Here is a 27,550-nt window from a genome sequence, read left to right on the forward strand (position 1 = left end):
ACACTGAGACAGCAGCTTCCTCCACACTGCCAAGTGTGTTCCCACACCTCTCAGCTTTACAGTTTCCAAAAATGTCTGCTTATATCTCTTGTTTACATTACTGTCACTTCCTCTCAATTTCTCATGGTCTCTGTGGATATACATATTTTTTATTCCTTAACTGACATTTTAACTGGGCTTCAGGGACAAGAGAAAAGAATAAAAAATTAAAAAATCGGGGCGCCTGGGTGGCTCAGTTCGTTGAGGGCCAACTTCGACTCAGGTCATGATCTCACGCTCCTTGAGTTCGAGCCCTGCATCAGGATCTCTCCTGACAGCTCAGAGCCAGGAGCCTACTTCAGATTCTGTGTCTCTTTCTCTCTCTGTCCCTCCTCTGCTCATACTCTGTCTCTCTCTTCTTTCTCTAAGATAAATAAAAAATAAATAAAAATTATAAAAAAAAATCAATTTGCCTAATTTGACTGGAAACCTTAAAACTTCCTAAGTTGTTGCTTAAAGGGCTTGCTTTCATTCTCCAAAGTGACATTGGGGATGGCATCCTTTACCACTGCTCATGCTTTCTTTTCTGTTCACTCTGAGCAAGTCAACTACTTACAAGATTCTGATGATTTTAAGAAACAAACAACACTACCATCTGCCTTCTTTAGGTGCACTAGCTTTACTTACATTTCTAATTAATTGTATTAAAAACAATTATTTGTCATCCATAAAGCTAATGCAGCATGTTGTAGCTCTCCAGACATTTTCAAATCCTAGGGCCTGCTTCAGATTCTATCTCCCTCTCTCTCTCTGCTCCCCCCCTGCTCACACTTTGTCTCTCTTTCAAAAATGAATAAACATTAAAAAAAAATAGTAATGCAATTTAATTATCATGATTTTATTATATTTGAAAGTGATTTAACATAGACTTTATATAAATATAATTATCGGGAAGAGAATAGGAACAGAGCACGAAACTCAGAATATGTTTTCTTCCATTTCAAAAGTTCTCTTTCAACCCCCAGCCCAAAATACAGCCCTAAGGCAGATGGCAGCCAAGAAAACTTCTTCATCATCTCTAGCAACCAACAATTCTGACTGAGGAGTTGTACTGAGAAAAAAGCCCTGATATTCTTTAAGAAAGACCCAAGGACAAACTTTATACTGTAGTTTTATATCCACTAAGAGGATATGAAATATTGAAAATGACCCAACCTAAGTTTAAAACTCAATACTATGTACTTATAAAGGTCAAAATACACAAACTTCTTGGCATATTTGATGACATGTTACTTGATTTCTATTCTAAAAATCATCAATTTTACAACACATATTAGTTATCTATCTTTCACATAGATTTCCTATAAAATCTCCTTCTACTCGTTTTTAATAAGGCGGCAATCATTTTGGCTTTTTTCTTATGAAATTCTTACCTGATGACATGGTCTCTCCCAACATTACCTTGCAACGCTTACAAATTACTTTGGTATTTGCCTTTGGTTTCTGTAGAACAGAAAAATGTCATTTAAATGTCATTCAGCTTTTCTTAAAAGGAATATATAATTTTAACATAGTCTCTAGAGTATACTTTGAACTTTACATTTTATTTTGCCCTCTACTAAATACTGAGAACACATTTAGCTTGTATGCATAATTCACATGCACAGAGATTTTTTTTTCAGATCTAAAGACAGAATAATGAACACACTGATTTTTCCAAACCTAACCACTTCTTGATAATCTGTTGTAAATAATTCGAAAAAGAAGCACTTTACATTTCTAAAATGTACTTCCAAATACACATTATCATTTAGAATGAGTAGATGGCAGGCAACAAAGGCAGAGAGAGTAGGTGACTTGTTCTAATTCATGTGTCTGCAAACAGGAGAATCAAAAATTAGAGCCATTATTTTGATTTCTAGTCCAGTGTAACTTATGTAAAAGTAATCTATAATTCATAGGCCCTCACCAGAAGTCAAAAACATGTAACCAGGGTAACTGGGTGGCTCAGTTAAGCAGCTGCCTTTGGCTCAGGTCATGATCTCAAGGACAGTGAGTTTGAGACCCTCATGGGGCTCGGGACTGACACACAGAGCCTGCTTGGCATCCTCTCTCTCCTCTCTCTCTCTGCCTCTACCCTGCTTGTGCTCTCTCTCTCAAAATAAGTAAATAAACTTAAAATTAAAAAAAAATTTATTTTAACACATTTGGGGTGCCTGGGTGGCTCAGTCATTCCAACTTTGGCTCAGGTCATGATCTAATGGTTCATGGGTTCAAGTCCCACGTCAGGCTCTGTGCTGACAGCTCAGAGCCTGGAGGCTGCTTCGGATTCTGTCTTCATTTCTCTCAGTTGTCTCTCTCTCTCTCTCTCTCTCTCTCTCTCTCTCTCTCAAAAAATAAATAAAAACATTAAAAATTTTTAAAAAAATAAATTGAACACATTCATATAACACATTTTTCTACTTTAGATATTCATTATAATTGGAAAAACTGGATAGTGCTCTCAGAGAAATTCCTGAAGCATTCTTAAACTGTAAAACTCCAAATTCATCATTTGGGATGCAGATTAAAATTGCTAGCATCCATCTAATTCTATAATATATACATTCTATGTACAATGTACAATATGCACAATTCTACAACATATACATATATGGGATTATATACCTAAAAGTAATATAATGTTATATGTCAATTATACCTCAATTTTTTTAAAAAAAACTGATTTTTAGTTTTTTTATATGAGATTATGTTAGAAGCAGTAGCATGGTGGTTAAGAGCCCTGAGTCTGGGGCCAGACTTCCCAGGTTTATATCCCAGTCCTGCTATTTATTACACACATAACCTTGAGCAAGTTAATTAACCTGTTTTGGTTTCCTCACCCGTTTAAGGTAGTAAATAGTGTTCTACTCATTAGTGTTGTTTATTAGTATTTAAAAGGGAGTGTTTAAAGCACTGTCCCAGGCTCATGTTGACTGCCGGTGGATGTTACATAAACAAAACATAGTTTGGGCACATGTCATTCAAGGAACAGATTGAAAACCCATATCCTCCCACAAAGAGACCAATTTTTTGCCTTTTACTGGACAACAACTGCATATTAAGAATCTACCAAAAAATATGCTTTTTTCACATCCATAGCAATACCTTTGTTAAAACCATGTAACATTCCTCTCACATAGACACACTGCAACATGGCAGATGTCACGTAAAAGTGGGCGGGGAGAAGGAATTTCTGCAACTCTGGCCACCTAGGTCATCTCTCCTAGGAAAGGGCAGACTAAATTGCTGGTCTAAGAAAGGAAGAGTGTCTTCCTGATGTGGGATATATGTATTGATCTGAGGAATCTTAACTGATTAGGGTAAGTTTGAGTACAATTATATTTTCCTTAGCATAAATAAATATTTTCTGAAAAACTGTATAAGAAGCACATTTAAACTGAGTTCCATGGATGTGCTAATAACTGATAGAGCTGATATTTTAATCTAGACCCCTTAGATGCTAAAACTTATGCTTCTAAGCACTACACCAAGTGTTTTCCAAACTAATTCACAGAATCACTTCAATGGGTTATGGCCTGCATTTTTTTTTTTTTTAAACAAAATGAAATAGGGGCACCTAACTGGCTCAGTCGGTTAAGGTCATGATCTCGCAGTCCATGAATTCAAGCCCTGCATCGGGCTCTGTGCTGACAGCCCAGAGCCTGAAGCGTGCTTTGGACTCTGTGTCTCCCTCTCTGCTCCTCCCCTGCTCACGCTGCCTCTTTCTCTCAAAAATAAAAATTAAAAAAAAAAAAAAAATTCTTTTTGAAGGATACAGGAAGCTCAGAAAGCAGATATGCTCAACTGAAACTTTGACATTTGGGCAGTTTCATGCTTTCTTACAATAAAATCTATCTGTATGGCTCCAAATTGGTCTTAAGACACTTTTTCAAAGATCCTATTTTGTACCAGTTAAATCAAACCATCCTCATTAAATCTTACCAAAAACTAAAGGCTTTACTAAAAACTAATATGGAGTATTGGAGTAGCAATGCTTGAGAAGATCTTCTATTCAAAGCAAAAAAATGTTCATCAGGTGCTCCATTATGTATTTCATTTATAATTGCTCTTACGGCACATTTTGCTTTGTCTTTCAATGAAGCGAAACAATTTTTTTTGTTGGTTTGTTCACCAAAAAAAGAAGTCTACCTTTTCAAGACACTGGTAATTGGGATTTTAAAATGTGATCAATAAAAAGCAAATTATTTCAAACCAAATGTGTGTATTTTGATTCAAACAAATAGAAAATACCTTTAATATAAATGGTAAAATCTGTATGTGTATGGCCTAGGATTTTATCACCAAGTAATGATTGTTCATTTTTGTCAAATGTGAAATGACACTGTGGTTACCTAAAAAAGAAAAATCCATATGGGATGAAATGACATAATGTCTGGGATTTGCTTTAAAGCCCTCCTGGGGTGGTGGGGGCAGGGGTGGAGGTTGAAGGGCGCGATGAAGCATACTTTATGAATCAAGATGACTGGTATTCTGAAGTTCCCAATTCTATCCTTTTTACATTTGTGCATGTTTACAAAATTCAACACATTATTTTGAGAAAATAAGAAATACACCCTTATGGACTTAACAAATTACCAAATCAATAAATTATTGCCAAGCACCCCAGGAAAGGAAAAAAGGTAAAGCTGTTAATTGTACCTGCCAGCTGTAATATAATCAAAGTTCAGCTTGTTCCTGTGTGACCACACTAAGTCTAGAATAATATTATGTATCTTACAAACAGCTGAGGTGCCACCTTTGTCATCTTTATCATCCTATTACAAGATGTGAAATTTTTATTACGTTGGTAGACAAAAAAAAAAAAAAAAAAAACACACAGCATGAGACAATGAGTAAATGCAAAAATAAGGAAATCTTCGGGAGGTTACCATGTGAAAACAAAAGTTATATACTGCCACATTTTCAGGGACAAATACTGTACAGTGTTAAGGGGGGTACTGCAGGAAAGAATTAAGTGCTGGATTTTATTTTTAAATTCAGGTCTTTTTAATTAAAATATTTTAACAGTCTAAATTTCATTTAAAGAGAAGCTCCGCTTTGTAATGCATTTCTCCTGACCAACGCTTAAAGGAAATAATACAGCAAGTTGTGCGATGAAGCAGCCTAACTGTGGGAACTCTGCAGAGCAAACATCAAAGAAAGACCGTGTTGTGAACTAATTAAATCAATATATCTGAGAGACGGCACCACTGCACAGAGATGTGGATTAGCCTCCTGTCTTCGTTTTTATTTCCCTTTGTGTTGTTTCAATTTCTAAGGACCCTTGATATTGTCTCGCCAAAAAAATGTTTCCCAAGAGATACCATTAGGATGCTGTGTCACCATGTGACATTTCAAAACCCTGCTAGATGGCTAGACTTGGTGATATGAGAAATAGGTTTTCAATAGCACAGAGCAGCCTTGTTCCCACAGGAGCCTTGAGAGCACTGTTTAAGCAGTCCCTCCAAATTTATGTTACTATTTTGGTCACAGGCATACTCTTTCAACTGCTGCAATATGCAATTAAAGAGAAACTTCCACCTTGGCTAACTTAGAAACAATCTTGTCAACAGCAGCTTGTGATAGGAGTTTCCCACAGTGTCAATGATACTAAACACCATTAGGTCTGACTATGAAGGGTCTTCCTTTAATACATACAATGACTGTTCACAATGAAGAGACATTCTTGGAAATGGCATCATATAACAGATAAAGACATAAATGAGAAGAATGTATTTCCATACAGTTTATCTAAAAAGGGAAACTTGTGGTTTCTCTTTTAATTTTTCTCCTCTCCTCTTCCATTCAAGTATTTTAAAAATATTTCCTTGCAAATATTTTAAAAATTTATAGCTTATCACAAGAATGAAAGTTAAAGTACATAAACAGTAAAGTATTAGTATACAAATTTAGATTAAAATACAATTTTAATATAACCATATTAAACATATAACAGATTTATATTAACTTACCATTTATCTTTGAAAACTATAAAAGGATAAAGTACTATAATTTTAAAAGAACCATATTTAGGTAAAAGGATCTGTGCTTATGGTGAGAGATAAGGCACTTAACTAATTCTGATAACTTTGATATTTGATAAACCTCCTTAATCTGTCCTTAAAACAGAAAATAGTTATGTAAGCTAATTTACAATCTAAGAGCTGCTCAACTATTGCATATTTCCTAAAGTGGTTCAGTTTTTGTTACAAAAATTAAATGAATTTTAAATGAAATTTAACGTACAATGCTTTCGCTCCTACCAATAATCAGATGTGAAAATGAAGATTCTCTGGCAATGATTTCCTTTACTTTTTAAATCACATCTGTATTGATTTGCCACCAGGAGAATGATTTCTCACAAGGGCCAAGTCAATGCCATTGATTTTCTTTTAAAGTAAGGTAAATCATTTGTTCTCTGCAGTGAGAGGAAATTGCCTTCTCCCTAAAGCAACTTCTACAGCAAGAGACACTTGACCTCACAGTGTCAACCACCAACTTGAAGCCTGCAGCACAAGCTTCCTTTCCACACTTGGACTCCTCCATTTCCTCTTTTTCCTTGATGGCATCTACTCTCATGAAATCAGTGGACACAGGGAAATACCCAGGCCTAACTCTGTACTACATATCCTGGAACAAAGAACACTTTAATCTAAATCAGACTATACAGATTATGGAATATTGTCCTAAAAAGAAGAAAGTAGGGCAATTTCATTTGTAAAATGGCAACATTCCCAATTCTATGCACGAAAAAGTCCTCTTTCCTTCTTCCTCCAGACCCTGTAAGCTGTTTTGGTCTAAAGCCATATGCTCTTCCTATATCAATAGAGCAGAGCTGGAGAATAGAGGAACTTGAAAATAATGGATTTTGGTCCTTAGAACAGTCTGTGTAGCGTGCTTTAATTAAGAAAAGATTGGAGAAACCAGATTCTAAGCCAACCTCTAAATTAGCATTTATTTTGAAAAGATATTTTACCAATTTAAAATGGTTCTCAGAAGAAAGACAGTGTGTCTCCACTGGGGCTAGTTCAGGTCTTGGCTGCCATAAATCACTTCTTAAATTCACCAAGAAGAAAGAGTCTCCAATAAAACAGTCATTCTCTTGTGGATGAAGTGGCTTATTAGCAAAGGGGTCAGGATGACAACACCATTCTCCAACTAGAGCTCCCCAGTTCTCACTCGGCAATGGGAGCACCCTGAGGAGCTTCCTAGTGGAAAGAGGAGAAACAATTTTTTACAGAACAAAATGGAAATCTAGCATTTTTAAATTAAACCAGCATGAAAGATGAAAGACACTCATTAATCACATTGTCTGTAATGAAAAATTTTCCCCTCAATTACAAAAGTAACATATACTCCCTATAGACAGTTTGAAAATGTGTAAAGGTATAAAGAAAATGAAAATCATCCTTTCCTTCCCAGCCAAAGACAAGTAACTACTTTGCAAATGACAGGATATTTCCTTACAATCCTCTCAAGAAACCACTGCAGTATACATGTACACAGCCCAGGATCAGAAGATATACACAAACTGTATCTTACTTTTATTTTTACTCTCTCTCTCTCTCTCTCTTTTTTTTTTAGTTATATGATGACTCTTAATGCCTCCATTCTATTCTATAAGTATGCCAAAACTTTTAGATCATTTCCCCCACTGGTATAGATATTTAGGTTTCAAGCTTTTCAGTATCACAACCTTGTGATGAACATTCTTATTAGAAAATTTGTATAATCTATGATTATTTCCTTGGGAAAAAAATCTTACAAGTGTGATTACAATCACAAATTATATACATATTTTAAAACCCAATACATATCGGCAAACTGCTTTTCAGAAAGGCTGCATCAATCTATAATTCTTCTACTTACCTTCTTCAGCATTGAATACTATCACTTTTCCATGTAATGGGTGAAAATGCTCTCAATACTGTTCTCAATTAGCAACTCTTAATTGCTAGTGAGATTGAACTGGCTGTGGTATTTATTGACCAGTGTGTTTCTTCTGTGATTTGTGATCAATGGCTATTTTCCAACGAGGTATTAGTATGTTTCTACTAATTTTTAAAAGTATATTCTATCTTGGGGTGCCTGGGTAGTTCAGTCCATCAAGTGTCGGTCACTTAATTTCAGCTCGGGTCCTGATCTCAAAGTTCTTGAGTTCAAGCCTCACCTCAGACTCTGCACTGATAGTGTGAAGCCTGCTTGGGATCCTGTCTCTCCCTCTCTCCCTGGCCCTCCCCTGCTGGCACTCTCTCTCTCTCTCTCAAAATAAACATTTAAAAATTTTTATAAGAAAAATAAGAGTATATTCTATTTTAAGAATATTAGCCTTTTATCTATCATCTGTGACAAATTACTTTTTCAGTGTTATTGCCTTTTTTTTAAAGTTTATTTATTTTGAGAGAGAGCAAGCACATACACTCATACAAGTGGGAGGGGCACAGTTAAAGGGAGAGAGGGAGAGAGGGAGAGAGGGAGAGAGGGAGAGAGAGAGAGAGAGAGACAGAGAGAGAGAGAGAGAGAGAGAGAATACCAAGCAGGTTCCAAGCTGTCAGCACAGAGCCCAACAAAGGGCTCAGTCTCATGAACCATGAGATCATGACCTGAGCTATAATCAAGAGTCAGTCGCTCAAACTGACTGAGCCACCCAGGTGTCCCAGTTTTACTGCCTTTTAATTTGGTTTATTTGTCTTAGATTTCAAATCACCTAACCCTTTCTTTTGTGATTTCTCCCATTACTATTTTTTAATAAACTTATTTGGGAGTAAATTTAAACTTACAGAAAAGTTACAAAAACAGTACCAATAGTACTCACATACACTCCACCCAGCTTTCTCTAAGGTTAACATCTTTTATAACCATGGGAGATTTGTCAAAACTACAGACTTTATCTGGATTCCCCAAGATTTTCCACTAATATCCTTTTTCCCTTTGTTCTAGGATCCAATTGAAGATAACACACTGCACTTAATCATCATGTTTCCCCAGTCTTGTTTAGTCTGTTACATTTTCTTAGTCTTTCCTTATTTTTCAGGACCTTGACATTTTTGAAGAGCACTGGTCTGGTGTTCTACAGATTATCTCTCAATTTAAGTTTGTCTGATATTTTCTCAAAATTAGGCTGGGGTTATGGATTTGGGGAAGAATACCACAGAAGTGAAGTGTGTCTCTCAGTACATCTTACCAGAGGGTACACTCTATCAATATGACTTATCACTGGTGTTCAACTTGAACACTTGGCCAGTGTGGTATCTACTAGGTTTCTCCAGTAAAAAGGCTATGTTTCTCCCTTTGCATACTCTATGCCTTGGAAGTGAGTCACTAGGTCTAGGCCACACTCAAAGGGAGAGAAATTGAGTTCCACGTTGCTACTATTTTTTATGCTTAAAACATCCTTATGCTTAATTAGGCCCTTATATTTGCTACCGCTTTTTTTCTTTTTTGATAGTTTTGTTTTTCTCCTGGACAACAATAGATACGTCAGAAGTTACCAGAAGAAAAGCCAAACATGGTTTACTTCTATTCTATTCTAAGTTAGGAAGATCAGTGGTCTAAGAGGAGAAGAAATGTGGGCAGGATGATGAAGAAACTTGCAAATAAGTAATCCTGAGAAAAACAGAACAGAAACATGCTTGTGGTCTTCTTAATGCCCACAAGCAGTGCAAATGCTTAAGCAGTCTCAATACTTGCACACCTCTGCTTCTATCAGCAGAAACACATGCTCATTAAGAATCAACTGTATTTGATCACAGACCTATTTATGATACTTATATGTTGTTTTAGTTATCTAATTTAATTAAATAGTATATAAACCAAGGAAATACGAATTGCTATTCCTCTGAAAACAAAAAATTTCAGACTAAATGAAAGCCGGTTGTAAAAAAAATACACACACACACACAAAAAACAAAACAAACAAAACCCCAATAAGTGGTGAGGAGATATAACTATAGAACATTGGAGAGAGAGAGAAAGAGTAAAATTCTAGAAAAATTCTATAATCCCAAGGTTTTAAAAGTGTCGAATGACTCATTCTACTCTAAAGAAACATAAACTGGAGGGGCGCCTGGGTGGCTCAATTGCTTAGGCGTCCAACTTCGGCTCAGGTCACTATCTCACGGCTCATGAGTTCGAGCCCCACAATGGGCTCTGTGCTGACAGCTCAAAGCCTGGAGCCTGCTTCGCATTCTGTGTCTCCCTCTCTGTCTCTGCCCCTGCCCCACTCATGCTCTCTTTCTCTCTCAAAAATAAATAAACATTAAAAAAAAAATTTAAGAAACAAACTGAAAATTGTAGATGATGAATCTTGGATAACATGTTAACAGTGAAAAAAGCTAGACAATAGTGGAGTCATGTTTAACAAAAATATATTGGTTCCATAGTAAAATATTAGTAAATTAATGTATATTTGCATGTTTTAAGTTAAAATATTTAAGACACAAATGTATTGTTTTTTAATGATTTCCCCCATGTAACCCTTTTTCTTTGATCTCCTCAAATGAGTCTCATAAAAAGACTTTTAACTACAGAACAAACTGATGGTTATTACCAGAAGTGGGGGGAGGTTAAAGAAGTGATGGGGGTTAAGGAGTGCACTTGTCGTGATGAGCACCAGGTGTTATACGAAAGTGCTAAACCACTAAGTGGTACCCTTGCAACTAATATTACATTGTATGTTAAGACCCACCAGTAAGAAAATGATAGGTGAACACATCACTTTCTCCCACTGGAGTCTGTGGAAAGTGAATTGTGGACGCAGGCCGCTGGGCAGCAGCTCTATCACCACCTTACCCGGCTTCTCAAGTACCAGCACAAAGCTAAGATCCACAAAGGTTGACAGCTGCTCCACTGCTCCAATCCACCACGGGCCTCTGCCCAGTAGTTGTGGATCTACCAGCAACAACAAACCGCAGAACCCTCAAACATTCAACCTGGAATACCACCAGCAAGTGGAATCATGGACTGGTCTGTTATTTGATCAGTGATGGGGGGAGGGGGGCTTGTAAGTATAAAAGTGGTTCACTCTATTACTGTTTAATAATCATTCTTTTCAATCTCTTCCTTACTTTTGTATCAATATAAAATTAAAATATATTAAAATGTGGGGCACCTGGGTGGCTCAGTCGGTTAAGCATCCGACTTTGACTCAGGTCATGATCTCGCGGTCCGTGAGTTCGAGCCCCGCGTCAGGCTCTGTGCTGACAGCTCGGAGCCTGGAGCCTGTTTCGGATTCTGTGTCTCCCTCTCTCTCGGACCCTCCCCCATTCATGCTCTGTCTCTCCCTGTCTCAAAAATAAATAAATATTTTTTAAAAAAATTAAAAAAAATAAAATAAAATATATTAAAATGTGTCAATCTTTTTTAAAAAAGGTGATTACAATATGGAAGAGGGTAGACGTTTAATGTATAAGTCTAGAGGACAAAGCTAGGAACAAGAAAGGTTGATTTTACTTTAACATAAGGAAGAACTTTCCCTTTCAAATTAGGAAATGTACATTAGAAGCATCACTCAAGCTGCTGAGTCTATTAAGGTTAATAAGCAATTTTTTCAACATATGTTTTTTAAAAGCCTTCTATGAAGCAAGCATTCTGTTGACACAAAATATTCATATGCACAGTTCCTTCTCTCAGGGTACTTATGGGCTAGTAGGAGATACAGACTATAAACAAATGATAATAAAGCTTTATAAAATATGATTAATGCTTATATAAAAGTAATGGTTCTAAATTCTAAATGGGGTTGGGAAAGAGGACAGTTTAGACTCCTCTGAAAATTTAACGAAAGCTTTTGTCCTTTCTTCAAACTCATATTCCCACATGCACACAAAATCTGCATATTACTTTAGGGGATTCGTGGATTCATAAAACCAACCCACAAATTCAGGACAATAAATACAAAGTCCTAGGGTAGTAAAGTGTATATGGATTTCAGAGAGGAGATGATATCTGAGCTGACCTTTGAAGGATAAGTAGTTCTTCAGACAATTAAAGGAATTAAGCGCATCATCACAGGTGGAGTTAACAATATAAAGATGAGCACCGTATCTCTTTAACATGTCTTCCTAGTGTCTGGCACAGTGCCTGACTCATAGCATAAGTTCTTAAATACTTGTTAAAGGAATGAACAAGCATATTTTGATAACTATAACATGTGAGGCCCCTGGTTGGGTCTGTTGCATATTGGGACAAAAGGGTTAACAAAACTTTTCCCTTGCTACTTGAGAATCTAATGTTTAGTTTAACCACCTAGCTCTGCTACCCTGGAAACTAGGTAGATGGTAGGCATCAATTATATTGCTAGGCAACACTGCTTGTGGTAAAAATGACCCCTGACTGGTAAATTGCATCTGGACTGAAAGGAAGTATGAATGAGCTGTAAATGTCTGATGAGGGTGCCATGCTTTGGACTTCCCTGAATGCAGTCCTTTGCAAGAAACTCTAGAAATTATGCAAAAAGCATTACAAGATATATTGGCTGCTTAGGTCATGAGGCTTCTTCTCAGGGTAGCTCCTGCACCTGCTTGATTGTGGACCTTGAGCTTTGTACCTGGAACTGTGTCACACGGGGAGACAAGAGTCTCCAGATGGGTATGTGAGCTGTCACTCCCTGCAACTACTGTAGGACCCCTGCTGAGAGGAACTCCTCCCGAGGCTGCCCTGCTGGCAAGAAATGTGGCCTGTGGTAGTATTGTGGGTCTGTATATTTAACTGAATTTCAGAAGACCTCTGGTGGGCACTGAACACACCTTATTCTACTTAATGCTTACTACAACTTTGTGAGGTGACAATTTCCATTCCCCTGTTACAGAGGAGGAAAGATAGGCTCAGAAACATTAAATAATCTGTTTAAGTTCACAGAGCCAGAGGTGATGAATGAAGGCAGGATCTTAACTCAGGTCTTCCTGGCTCCAAAACTGAACTCTTTCCCTTGGAATATAATCCCTCCCCTGACAATGTAGAACATCAGTAAAGGAGACGGGGGAGATGGGATGGTGGCAAACTGTGCTGGGTGTTACATGCCAATCTAAGGGGTAGGGATTTGTTTCTACAGATAGGTGGGAACCATTACAGCATTTTAAGTGGAAAGGTGATAGGTCAGATTTTAATTTTTACAAAGAAGAGGCAAATAAGAGTACCTGTTTAGAGTGGGAAGCAGGCCTAAATAGTCTCCTAAATCTTCTCCATCACTAAGATTCTTTGTCTCTTGACATTTTGCATGTAGTGCCAATAAGCAGATCCTCAGTACAGTGCAAAAGATCCAATAAGCAGATCCTCAATATAGTGCAAAAGACAGCAATGTAAAAATCTCATGCGTGATCACAGAAATGACACTGCACCAACATTTACAGAGAACTGGGAGACCTGATGCACATTAGCACAAAATGTGATATTTCAAACTTAACTTGACCCCATATAACAGTGAATAAGAGCTATAATATATCCCGTAACTATCTACCTAAGGCATCAGGAACAAGAAAGTGCCTAATTCACAAGTCATTACAAAGATAAAAGTATTTTTACAAAAGAAATAATTTTTTTGATGTTTTGGAAAACATAAAACCTTTAAGAACAAAACATGTATTATAATCACAGCTCTACTGAAACTATATCTACAGAAAACCCTGAAACTTTGATATGATCTATTTCCCAAGAGAACTTTCAAAATAAAATACCATTTTTTTTTTCAAAGCACTGTTTAGGTAAAAATGTGATGAAGCTCAGAAAAAGAGTGAAATAATTTCTTGATTTTTCTCTCAGCTTAAAATAACATGAACACATGTTTATAATGAATTAAAATTTGCTAGTTATTTTTAATGCATCTTACCCACAAGCTTTAGGGCAAAATAAAATACACAATTTTAATCAATGCTACTGATTGATGTTTATTTAAAACTTAAACATGTAGAAAAAAAAAAACTTAAACATGTAGACAAGAAAATGCAATGCCCTTTAACATAAAAAAACTTTTTTTTTTAATGTTTATTTTTAAGAGCCAGAGAATGAGCAGGGGAGGGGCAGAGAGAGGGAGACAAAGGATCGGCAGAGGACTTTGTGCTGACAGCAGAGAGCCCAATGCAGGGCTCAAACCCACAAACTGAGATCATGACCTGAGGTGAAGCAGGACACTTAATGGACTGAGCCACCCAGGTGCCCCAATACCCTTTAACTTTAAAATCAATCATTAATCAGTGATAATAACAATGGTAACAACATAGAGCTTTTACAGACTGGATTATAACCAAGTAGACATTAAGAATTTTAAGAATATCAAGTGGGGCGCCTGGGTGGCTCAGTTGGGTTAAGTGTTGAACTTCTGCTCAGGTCATGATGTCACAGTTTGTAAGTTCGAACCCCGCATCAGGCTTGGTGCTGACAGCTCGGAGCCTGGTGCCTGCTTCAGATTCTGTGTTTCCCTCTCTCTCTGCCCCTCCCCCACTTGCACTCTGTCTCTCTCTCTCTCAAAAATAAACATTTAAAAAAACTTAAAAATTATAATAAAGAACAACATCAAGTATCTAAAACTCAAAATATGGCTGCCAGAACCTAGAAAAATTCAGCTGGTATTATCCAACTGGTAGATGACAAATCCTATGAGCCAAACTTAGCACTTGATCACCATTATGGACTTGGTATAACTAGACCCATAAAAGTACAACCATTTTTTCCCATAAATGTGTATACTGTTACCAACAATCCAATTTGTACCTGTACACTTTTTTCACCTCTTTGTTCTCTTTCATAGAAAAGTGACTGTACTCAGAGTAGTTATTTTCAGAATACAATTATAGCTGGTCTGTCAAGCGGACCTGGTTGGATATTATGACATCTCTTATGTTTCCATAAAGTCCATTCTACTTGTTTCTTCTAGTTTCCATGGCCTCCCTGGCTGCCGGCTGACATCCAGCTCTGCTGGTACAGGTGAAATGAGGAGGGCCTATCCAGAGACCTTAGAAGACCTCTCAAATGGACTGAAAATCAAAAGGGTTTTGTTTGAAAGTCTGATTTAACTCAAGTCTGGCATGAATTTATTTCTAGGAGAGACAACAAATCCCAAACACAATAACCATTTAGTTGTTTCTGACACTACTCACAAAAAAGTAAATTTTGTTATTATTGTTACTTGATATTAGGGCCTATTGGTCTCAAGAGTGGAATCATAAACTGTATATGTGCAATTTTTCTTTTTAACTTTTTTAAATGTTTATTTATTTTTGAGAGTGAGAGAGAGAGTATGAGTTGGGGAGTGGCAGAGAGAGAGGGAGACACAGAATCTGAAGCAGGCTCCAGGCTCTGAGCTGTCAGCACAGAGCCCAACACGGGACTCGAACTCACAAACTGTGAGATCATAACCTGAGCCGAAGTCGGACGTTTAACCAAGTAAGCCACCCACGCACCCCTGTTTAGACAATTTTATACAAAAACTCTGAACTTGTAAAAAATGCATATTGGTGAATTTTATGGTAAAAAAATAGGCATTATTTGTTTTCAAATAACCAAAACAAATGGTTAAGATCATGTATTCCTAAACTAAGAAAAAGGACTGCTATCATTAGCAGATTTCATGCATCTCGGTGCTATTAAGTTTTAAAAGCCATTAATGAGTGTGAATAGATTAAACAGTCCTTTGCATCTTATTTCTATAATTTGCTTAACAAGAACCTTTTTCATTAAAAACAAACAAACAAGCCAAAAAAAGAAACAAACAAAAAAAAAGGAACAAGGATTAGTCTTGCATTACCCAAATAATCATGAATCACAGAACCCAAGGTATAACTTTATGAGGTTTACTAATCACAGAATTTTCTGCTGGTAGGGCTCCTATAGATGTATCTAATCCAACTTCCTATTTTACAGGTGAGAAAACTGAGGCCTAGAAAACTAAAGGGTCTTATTCCCATATAATAAGGCTAGCCAGTAAGCAGATCCTCTCATTAGAGGATTTCCCAGTACAGATAAATCAACCCATCCCAAGGTTGATTATCCTTGTCCTATCACACCTATCCAAGCCCTCCTGGAAAAGATGCTTACACTTCATTTTGTTTTCTATTTAACAAGCACAAAAGATATCCTTACTACCTGCATGAAACAGGAAACTGAGGGAGAAATGAAAAGACCACTGGGTTTAATGTAAAAAGTCAACATGAAATCCTTGTGCTGATACTGGATGATACTTGTTTTTCCAACAGTCATGGGGCATGCTGCCTAAGAGTGAAATGTAAGCAAAGTCTTGAATCACCTGCTAATGAGTTCTCTGCATTGTTCCAGAGGCACACACATGCCAGGCGCACAGGTGAGATAGGAAAAGACTTTCAGGTAAGTTCATGTTTATCTTCTCAGAAAGAAAAAGGGAGAAAGGAGGGTCATTTCCCTGGCACATCTAAAAAACACAGTCCTGAATCAAAAGGATTTGAAACACTAAACTAGATAACTTGCTAGTTCTCTAATAAGACCAATATGGAAAGGGGGGAGTGGTGGAAGGAGTCTGTAAAAACAATTAAAAAGAGCTTGTTGAGCTTTTACTATTATATATATTTCAGCCCTTAACTCTTCTGACAAGTTCAGAAAATAGGCCTTATAATGTCTACTTAAGAAGGAACAGAAATGGGTAGGAAGCATTACAGAATTCTAAGCAGGGAAGTGACAGGTCAGATTTGAATTTTTACAAAGAGGAAGAAGGCAAATAAGAGTACCCATTTAGACTGGGAGTTAGGCCCAAACAAGCTCCTAAATCTTCTGTCACTAAGATTCTGTCTCTTGACATAGCTATTTAAGAAAACTCATTATGTCTACCAAGAGGAAGCTGAGGTGATGTGGACAAGGTTCCCCAGCTACTAAGTGGTGAAGCTGGAGTTCAAACCCAAGGTCCCATCTCCTACTTCTGCTTTACATCAAATGGCCTTCCAGACAGTCAGCATTAGGGAGAGTGAAACTGTCCCTCTGTGTTCACCTGGAAGCCCCTTCTGGTTCTCAATTCCATGATTATAAAAAGAATTGACACAAAACAGAAGATACAGCTCCTGAATAGGAAAACTTGCTGCAGGTTAACAATTTTTTATATCATCATCCTTTTCCAATGAAACACAAATATCGGCCAATAACGAATGAGCCTATCTTTTATGGTGAGCGGTACCAGGAAATAGTGTTACACTGAATTTAACCTGCTCCTCCTGTAACTTCTAGGTCACCTCAATGTTGGATAGCCAGGCCCATTTCAGAAACTTTATGTGAGAATTAATCCAAAGCCTGAAACAGACTGAGAGAAGGAAAAGTTTCAAGGTTCAACTACAACATAAACTGGAATGCTCTGGACATGTCAGGCTACAGTGGGTCTGTCACGGAGTACGCATTCGGCAGCAACTTCAGCCTGCAGGACATCTGAGCAAGGACACTCTCCTCTCTTCTGCAGATTTAGTCACTTCATTTCTTACCCAAGATAATCATTCAGAGGTGCTCCATTCACAATCCCCCCACTTGTATTAGGGTAACTTTCCATGATCTCATCTACCTGGGACACTGCCAGGAATCAGAAAGTAAGCAAGAGAGGCTGGTGGAAAGCCAAAATAAACACCCCACTGTTTATTCAATTCAACCCAGGAAGAATTTATTGAGAGTGCACTATTTTTCAGGCACTGTGGCCTGATCCTGGGGCTGATGCTGATGATGCTAGGGATGATGATAAGAATAATGATTTACAGCAGTAACCATCATATATTGAATGCCTACCATGTGCCAAGGCACTGCTATAAACACTTAAATTTATTTGATGCTCCCAACAACCCTATGAGGTAGCTCCTATTATCATTTATATTTTTGTAATAAGGAACTTGAGGCACGGAGTGGTTAAGTAACTTGCCCAGAGTCACAGCTAATAAATAGTGGATGCAAACCAGATAGTCTGGCTTCTGACTCTATACCACTAGACACTACCCTTAGCGGAGCACATAAACTTTAGACGAGCACATAAACCAACCCAGGGTTCAGGGAGGGCTCCCGGCAATTGAGCCCTGTCGGATGAATTTAGGTAGGCGCTAACCAGAGGGAGAGAGAGGTGTGTGGAGCATTCCAGGGGAGAGAGTAGCTCTATGCAGGTAGAGGTCTGGCATCCATTGAGGCAAGGGACACTGAAAGAGGAGCAGGTTTCAGATGCAGACAAGGAGCCATTCACATCTAAGTCTCAGGCACCTGTCTCACAGGAAACACATCTAACAAAGAAATCTAACTTCTTTCTTTAAATATTGTTAAAGATATTAACAGTTTTATCTGTCTTTCCAACCAATGAATGATTAGAAGCTGAAAATTCGGGGGAAATGGTTTGTGCCAAGGTAACAAGAAGGTTGACAAAAGAACGGGAGAAGATGGGAAAAAATAAGGAAAAGAGACACCTTGGGAATAGAAAGAATATAGCAAAGAGCCCTTCCCACCTCAATAGAGTAACCACAGCACACTGCAAGAAGAGGTTACAAGATTAACTTAATCATCAAGAAAAGGTTAATTTGTGCTCCATAAGCTCTGTTTTAATAAATGGGGAAATAGGACATGGAGTTTAGAAAGGCACTAATAGAAATAGCTCAAATAAAAAGCTGTGTTGCACGAGCCTCTGTGATTTAGAAAATTCATTTAATGTGGAGAAAACCTCATTCACCAACATGATGGATAAAACATGCAACAGAGTCCATGTCTCTTTTCAGAAGACACACGCTTCAGTGATCTACACAGGCTTCCACCAAGATAAGCCTTCCTCCCTCAAAGCCAGCATGCCATGTTCCCCTTTGTCCCCTTTTAGAAGACCTAACTGCTCTATGATTGCTGGAGAGCTTAATGGTTGATTTTGTTCAAAGTGACATTAAGCTGGCTCTCATTTTAAGGCTATATACTTCTCCCCTGGCAATTACTTCAAAAATTCTGATAGAAGAAAAAGAAAACCATTGCCAGGCACAGAATTAATCAGTGTTAAATAAATTCCTTACCTGTCCCTTATTATGACTTCACCACAGGACTGGCAATAAAATGTACAGCATTCTCGGGCTTGTGAGCTTTGATTAAACATGGAAATCAGTTCTAAAAAAAAAAAAAAATCAATGAAATAGCAAATCTTAGAGGTTTGGGACAAATATATTAACATACTTAAAGAGTTTAACAGCCACAATAAATTACGATCAATAAACACTGTTTACGATCTACCCAGAAGTACACATCTAATTAGCATTATCTGATGACTCAACCAGAAGCAAATATTGTGAAGTGTTCTCAAAAACAAGATTTTGCTGGGGCACCTTGGGGCTCAGTCGGTTAAGCATCCGATTCTTGATTTCGGTTCAGGTCATGATCACAGTTTGTAAGTTCAAGCCCTGCATACAGCTCTGCACTCAAAGTGTGAAGCCTGCTGGGAGTTTTCTCTTTCCCCCACTCTCTCTGCCCCTACCCCCTCATGCTCTCTCTCTCTCTCCTCTCTCCCTCTAAATAAATAAATAAATAAATAAATAAATAAATAAATAAATCTTTAAAAATTTTTTTAAAAATACCACAAGATTTTGCCAAGTGTCTCAGAGCTAGGTATCTCCCTAGATGATCCATGTAACATACCATTGAGTTATCTCACTCATTCCATAAATACCGACACTAAGGATGAGAGAAAAGTAGCAATTTCTTTCACATCAAACTAACTACAAGGAGCTTCACCATCCTCAGTTTTCCTCTGCTGTTTTAGGTATAGTTTTTCATCACCATGACTGCTGGCTCTATCTCTCAAATTTAAGTTTAATTTGATTTAAACAAGGTCTATGTCAACTCTGGCCTATTACCAATGCATACAAAAAGAATCTTGAAACTGGTCTCTATTGGGCAGGTTCCTGGGAATAGAATGGCTCCTAAGAAGAACTCAATCTTTCAAGAGCAAAACTCAACTCCTGGTTAAAGCTGTGGAAAAACGTACATTTCCCACATTATGTAAAGCACAGCATTCCCTTGGCTTCCATTCTTTAACTCACGAAGAAAGGAAACTTTCATTTCCAAAAACAAAAACCAAAAACCCACACACAAAAGTACTTGTCTATAAAAAAAATTTTTTTAATGAAATGAGGTCATACACATTAAAATCAAGCAATGTAAACTTGGTTTATGTTACTTCGTAGGTATGTTAAGATTTTAAAAACTGATGCAAGAAAGTTTAAGCCTTGACAATTAAAAAGTCATCCTTTTAATTTCTAGGGGTGTCCACCAATCCCTGTAGCAGTAAAGTGAATAAACAGTATTCTTTAATTTTGAGCAGATAATAAGTAGACCTGGGTAAGTCATTCAAAACATTCTTTCAAAATATTCTTTTCAGAACGAATAAACAAATTTTCAGTGAAACACTCCCCCCTGCTGGTCACCCAGCAGGATCCACTGGCTCACGTTCAAGTCAGAACTTCCTGACAGAGTGGCATCCTGGGAGAGCACTGCCACCTGGGGATGAATCTAATGCTTGTGCTGTATCAGATTTTACTGTAGCCAGTTCCCTGTCAAAGGTCATGATCTGACTTATGTTCCAGTCAGAATACCATAATGTGTTTACTATAGTCCTTAAAAGAACGTTTATAGTTGAAAAGCCAACTTTTTAAGAACCTCAAAACACAACTAAATGCTAAAAATGTCAAAAGTCACTTCCTACACTACATTTTGACTCAAATTAACATCAGTATGTATCTATCTGATATTTATTCATCCAGCAAATATTTATTCACCACCTATTATGTGGAAAGCACCAAAGCTATTAAGTACTGAGATCTATTTTGCATACCCTTTTATACACTACCGAACAGGTCTTTGAAAGTCTCCCTTTTCAGATATTGAGTAAAATGTTTTAAAAATGTAAAGGAACAGGAGACCAATGGAATGCAAACAATATGCAAACCAACACACAGCAATTTCTTCTGTTCTACAACTAAAATGAAACAAAAATGCTTGCTGATTCAAATTTATTAGTTCAAGTTTTGCTATTTATCAACTATTACAGAAGATGAGTAGGCAACAAACCAACCCCGTCTCCAGAAGGGCTCCCTACCTCCCCAGTGTGGGATCTAAAATCACAAATCCAGAAAACTAGCAGAAGATCGGAAAAAACCCCAAGTGTGGCTTTCATGCCTGCCTTCCCCCAGTTTCCATTATTAGTCTATTTCCCATCTTGGTAACCCCATTCTTCTTTCCATGGTTATTACAAGAGTCATTCTTAGCATTTGGATATGTCACTTGAGCTCCATGACATTTCATTTTCCAACCCTGTATTCCTAAAACCAACTCTGCCCAACTCAGACTAGTTATTCATTAATCCAGGACTTGAGCAAAAATGACTCTCCAATGAAAGAGCAGCACAAGACTCAGGGGAATGCTCCACATCACCTACATGGCTCTTCAAGACAATCCTGCTGACCCCACCTCTAGGGTCCATGCCACTCAAATGAAAGGCTGAGCACAGATGAGGCAGAACAAAGTCTCAGGGTGCAGTTGAAACAATTATGATCCTTCCCTGATAATCAGCATCTCATAGATCTGTTACAGCCTGTTTCCCCTTTTTACATCATTTTTTTTAAGTTTATTTATTGATTTTGAGAGAGAGGGAGAGCGTGTGCACACGCATGAGCGAGCAGGCAAGGAGCAGAGAGAGAGGGAGAGAGAATCCCTAGCAGGTTCCACACTGTCAGCACAGAGCCTGATGCCAGGCTCGAACTCACATTGACCTGTGAGATCATGATCTGAGCTGACATCAAGAGTCAGATACTTAATGGACTGAGCCACCCGGGTGCCCCTCCCTTTTTTACATCATTTTTAATCCTTTAAAGCATCTTACTTCCATGGTAAGAGATTTAATGAACCAATATTTTATTCAATAAGTTACTCTGAGAAACACTTCTACCATCTGACTGAATGTGACAGTAACAAAATATCAGAAACATAACAGGCATAGCAATAATCAAAATCAAATTATACATCAAACTCAATTTCAGAATCTTTACATGTGTTGCTCTATCTGGAAATGTCTCTACGTGGATGAGACCACTTTCATCATTCCATCCCCTGGTCGAGCATCAAGTGGTCTTCCCTGGGCACCTTTCACCTTAGTCACTCCCCATCCCATTATTCTGCTCTACTTTGACCAGAGCACTTTTCTCTGTACCCAAGTAACTTACTTGTTCATTATCTGTTCCCACCCATGAGAATGTAAGCTCCCTAAGAGCAGAGACCTTCTGAGCGTGGTCACTTCTGTATATCCCAGCACCTAGATCAAAGCCTAGCACATAGCGTAAGACAATGTTTGTTGGGTGGATGAATACTAATGCTTGAAAATCAACCAGGTGTTGCACAATTTCCCTCTCATTTAATCTTCAGTGAGGTAGGTAATCAACTCGCCAAGGTAGGTAATTTTACAATTAAAGAAAGAAGGCAGGGGTTACATAGGAAATCTCTGTACCTTCTGCTAATTTCGCTGTGAACCTAAAACTACTCTAAAAAATAAAATCTGTTAAATGGAGGACAAAAAACCCACTAACCCCCGCAACCCCCTCCCAAACAAAACTTCGGAAAGGTTAAGGGGCATGTTGAACTGCACACCTAATAACTGGCAGAGCTGACAAAGAAACCTTCTGACCATCAGCTCTTTCCATGCTGCTGCAGAACAGTCTTTTCCACCTGGGAAAAGGTCAAATTTTCAAAGGGAGAATCAGCTTTGATTTACAATGAAGAACTAAGTGCTAAAACAGGAGTGCTGGTATCACTTACTGGCATTGGATTCTGCCCACACCTGCAGCCGCAGGTGCAGCCCATCTCCAGCCACGTACTGCAGCCCGCGGCAAGAGGAAGGTACAAGCCTGACCTCTGCTGGAAGCCGGAGCTCTGTGCAGTCTGCAGGGGTCTTCACCTGGAGTGATGATGGTGTTATAGAAATATCCATGGGCGTACCTCCTTCTTTAGGCTCCCTGGTAATTAAAAATAAAACACACAAAAAATTGCTTCTCAATGATGAAAACCACACGATACACAAGACAAAAATGGCCAAGGATCTCTCTGTTCCTTTTCAATAAATGCTTTAAAGTCACTGGCCTCCCAAAATAGCAGTGAACAGATCATAAAGGAAAACATCATATACTAGATTTACACGAGGTCAGACTACTTTTCACAGTCACAGTAACATGAAAGTTCTGGAGCATATTTTTATTCTTGCTTTTTTTTATGGTAATAATGATGCATTTTTAAATGTGCACTTTTCCCCATTGCTAGTAAAGATTCTGAGCCCCAATTCTCTATTCTAATGCTTGCTGCAGCTACTCCACCTAGACCTTCGTGGGGTTGCTCCCAGGGCCATCCTGCACGCACAGTCCACCTTCCACCTCCTAGTAGCCCTTATTTCCTCCCACCAGTTTCCCCAAATGCAGGTTCTCTGAACTAGCACGATCTAATGCTGGCCTGTCCTACATTACGCACTTGTTCTTCAAAGTATTTCTGGTAAGAGAACTCAAGGCAGCACATTCATCTATGGTTTATTCACCTATGTATCCCTTGGCCCTATCATGGTTTATACATTCATTTACTTTTTCACTCATTCATTCAATACACCTATTTTGAGTTCTATTATGTGCCAGGTACCAGAAATACAACAATTAACAAGATATTTTCTCTGCTCCTCACCCCCCCTACTCCAAGTAGGACACAGGTAAGTGAACAGGAACGATCAAGGGAGTGTCAAAACACGTGGCGAGGCCAGGCCAGGATGATGAGTCACACCGGGAGGGGGTTGGGGGACAGCCTGCCAACTTCGGGACATGTTCCTCATGATCTGGTGCCACAAGACAATCATCTTCACTGACGCCAAGGAGTTGAACCACGGTCAGGCTGAAGCGCATCATTGAGTGCATCCTCAAGCAGCCGCCCAAGCAGCTGTACACGGTTGACCAGCTTCTGGATGATGGCAAGACACGGGGAGTGTGGCTTCACCAGTCCGGCAGCACGGCTGCAGGCCCTACCCACTGTGGGCCTGGCCTTCTGGGCAGCTCCACCCACTCCCCTGTGCACCAGATGAAGCCTTTAAGGGCCTGTGCCCCAAGCCCTTCTCCATCCTGCCTGGGCTGCCTGCTGTGATGAAGCCACAGGACTCAGGAAGCAGCACCAACGAACAAGTGGCCTAGTGAGTGAGAGGGCCCTGAACCCAACCCCACCTCGTGCCCCACCCCCACTCATAAAAGAGATTTGGGTGTCAAAAAAAAAAAGCAACTACGTTGCATTGCACTTATTCATGGTAAATACTGAGTACTATGGAAGCACGTGGAGGGCTGCAGTAACTGTCAGAGGTCAAGTGCTGTTATTTGAATAATGAATGGGCTAGTGAGTGAAATATTCTTCTGAGACTAGCATTACAACGATGCTGTATTTTACTTACAATAAAGTATTGTCATTTGATATACAGGATTTTGATAAGACCAGGATTACATGAAATGAAAGATACAGAAGAAAACACTTAAGAAAACAATCTAGTGATGTATGAATACCAGATATGAAAGGATTTGCTAATCCAATTCACTACAAGCACAAATCACTTGGAGTAGGCAACCAAGAGTAAAGCAGAGTACATTCCCTGTCCACCAGACACCAAAAGCATGGCAGGGGATGAAGACATATTGAAATTATCCTTATATGAAGCTAAAATATGCTTAGCAGTGTTAACAGAGGTGTCAAGCATTCTGACTCCCTCTTAAGTGCAGACAGCAGGGGCAGGCCATCAACTTGCTATAACCTAAGTACAAAAGGTAGGCCATCTACTTGAGTGTTATCTAAGAACAGAGATCAAACCCTGTGTTGAGGTATGAATCTTGATCAGGCCTCTTTTTAGAAAACCTTAAGATTACTTTCTGGCTAGTTTCTCTTCAAAGCATATGAATCTGCACCTAACTGGCTATACAGAATGTTAAGACCCTGAGTCTTTTCCAGGGAATACATTCCCAAACTCTTGAGTCAAAAGTCTATTTGAGAAGGCACCTGGCTGGCTCCAGGTGTCGTACCTCGTTGGTTAAGTGTATGACATGGGCTCAGGTCATGATATAGCCCTGCACTGGGCTCTGTGCTGACAGCTTGGAGCCTGCTTCGGATTCTGTCTCCCTCTCTCTCTGCCCGTCCCCTGCTCACACTCTGTCTCCCTCTCAAAGATAGACAAACGTTCAAAAAAAAAATTTTTTTTAAGTCTGGTTTTAAGAACCGATGCTCAAGAAATAAACTTCAAAGGGTGCCTGGGCGGCTCAGTCGGTTGAGCATCCAACTCTTGATTTTGGCTCAGGTCTTGATCTCACGGTTCATGGAATCAAGTTCCTCATTAGCCTCAGCATGGAGCATGAAGCCTGCTTAAGATTCTCTGTCCCTCTCCCTCTGCCTCTTTCCCCCACTCCCGCTAGTGCTCACTCTAAATAAATAATTAAAAGAAAATAATAATAATAATCCTCTAAAGCAGAGGTTAGAAGGGCCAGATGGTATTTCAGGTTTTGCGGGCCATATATGGCCTCTGTTGCATATTATACTTTGTATTCTTAAAATTTTTTTTAAGTGTTTATTTATTTTTGAGAGAGACAGAGTGTGTGTGGGGGGGGGGAGGGGGCGGGCAGAGAGAGGGAGACACAGAATCCAAAGCGGGCTCCAGGCTCTGAACTGTCAGCACAGAAACAGATGCAGGGTTGAAACTCACAAACCATGAGTTCATGACCTAAGCTGAAGTCAGACGCTTAACCGACTGAGCCACCCAGGCGCCCCCGTATTTTATTTTTAACAATGCTTTAAACAATATAAAATCCACTCTTAGCTCATAAGCTGTACCAAAACAGGCCATAGGTTAGATTTGACCCATGGGCCATAGTTTGTTGACCACTGCTCTAAAGATGCACAATTTGTCCATTTTGCTACTTCAGCGATTTTTAAGCTGGACTGTGCAGTTGGCACTTAGAAGTGCCTCAAGGGATATCATGGGGTTTCTAGGCCTCACCCCCATCCCATCTCTGGCTTACCACTCTTCTTCCCCTTCCTGAAAAATTCAGCCAATTACAGAGGGCTAAGTAAGGTAGGAGGCATCTATGTAAGTGTCGGAGAACCAGAGTGGCCTGGGATGGATGTGAGAAACCCAGCAGAGGAAGGAAGGAGGGCATCCACCAGGACAGCCACTACATAGGGATGTCAGATCTCAAGAGGGATGAGGAGAAATCTAAGGATGAGGGGTGAGGGTGGCTGTTACAGGGTATAGGGCTTCAGAACCTGCCTTAGACTGTTCGTGTTGCTATAATTAAATACCATAGGCTGGGTAGCTTAAACAACACACATTTCTTACAGTTCTGATGGCTAGGAAGTAAAAGATCAAGGTGCCAGCAGATTTGGTTCTTGTTGCAGGCCCTCTACCTGCCTTGCAGATGGCCGCCTCCTCATTATATCCTCACATGGCACGGAGCATCTTCTGTGTGTCTTCTTATAAAGGCACTAATCCCATCATGGTGGCTCCATTCTCATGCCCTCATCTAAACCTAATTACCTCCCAAGGTTCTATATCCTAATACCATCATATTGGGCATTAGGGTTTCAACACATGAATTTTGAGGGGACACACAAATTCATTCCATAGCAGAGCCCAAGAAGATACCAGGAAGATGTCAACACTGAGTGGGGAGGAGTGGGGGATAGGAAGCAGCAAAGGATGTCTGCAGAAGATAAGTTACATAAAAGGGAATTAACCAAATAAATGTATGTCATGAGAATAATGGAAGCCAGTATTCTCGCTGTGGGAGAATACAGTTACAAAGAGGGAAAGGGAAAACACCAGAATGGATCCTACCACCATAGACTAGAATTAGAAATACTAGTGTGGAGTCATGGTATATAATGTGGAATCAATGTATATAAGTAGATACAGTAACACAGATATATATGTGTGTAGATGTATGTATAATATACAAACACACAAGCATACACATACAGCCATTCATACATAAACATCATGTATATGTCACATACACACTACTTTTGTCCACTAGGACCTGGGAAGAGTGACATGTCAATAGTAATGAGAATACTTTGTGCTCAGATTTTGGTTTTGAAAGGTCATTTCCCACTTTAAAACAAATGAACAAACGCAAAACAAAATAGCATTCCCTGAAAAAATAACTATATCCAGGCTGGAACAGGAAAAGAATGAGATGAGCCTGGAACATGTTGCTGCACAAAGAAAAAAGTCAAGGAATAATAGGAGCACATTAAAAAAGACAGAAATCCACTTGAAGGAACTCCCCCTGGCCACATCTGGTATAACTGGAGCAAAAAAAGTAACCCAATGAATAAGACCATATGTCTATACTGATGTAAATGAATGAATGAATGAATAAAATGAAAGTCTGATGAGGAACAAGAGCATTTACAGATAGTCTCAAAGGACCTCTACAAGTAATATTTATTGATTATAAAGAGACAGTCTTGCCAGACGGAATCAGCAAGAGCAGGGAGTCAGAACTGGCTACTGCACTCAGCAAATCTG

At 38.8% G+C, this 27,550-nt stretch overlaps 1 protein-coding gene and 1 pseudogene across 5 annotated transcripts in view; one reads left to right on the top strand and one right to left on the bottom strand.

Moving 5' to 3' along the window:
• The window catches only part of UBE3D (ubiquitin protein ligase E3D), a 157,708-nt gene that overhangs the window by 121,579 nt on the left and 8,579 nt on the right, over positions 1–27,550 (bottom strand). For all 5 annotated transcript variants that reach the window (XM_043593002.1, XM_043593003.1, XM_043593001.1 and 2 more), the window contains exons 2-5: positions 22,777–22,973; positions 18,990–19,080; positions 6,998–7,229; positions 1,413–1,482 (exon numbers count right to left, since the gene is read on the bottom strand). In XM_043593002.1, the coding sequence (XP_043448937.1) occupies positions 1,413–1,482; positions 6,998–7,229; positions 18,990–19,080; positions 22,777–22,973 (590 nt within the window). The remainder of the gene's footprint in view (positions 1–1,412; positions 1,483–6,997; positions 7,230–18,989; positions 19,081–22,776; positions 22,974–27,550) is intronic.
• Positions 23,172–24,179, top strand: LOC122490223 (annotated as a pseudogene).

Source organism: Prionailurus bengalensis, chromosome B2 (assembly GCF_016509475.1).
Source record: "Prionailurus bengalensis isolate Pbe53 chromosome B2, Fcat_Pben_1.1_paternal_pri, whole genome shotgun sequence".
Lineage (NCBI taxonomy): Eukaryota > Metazoa > Chordata > Mammalia > Carnivora > Felidae > Prionailurus > Prionailurus bengalensis.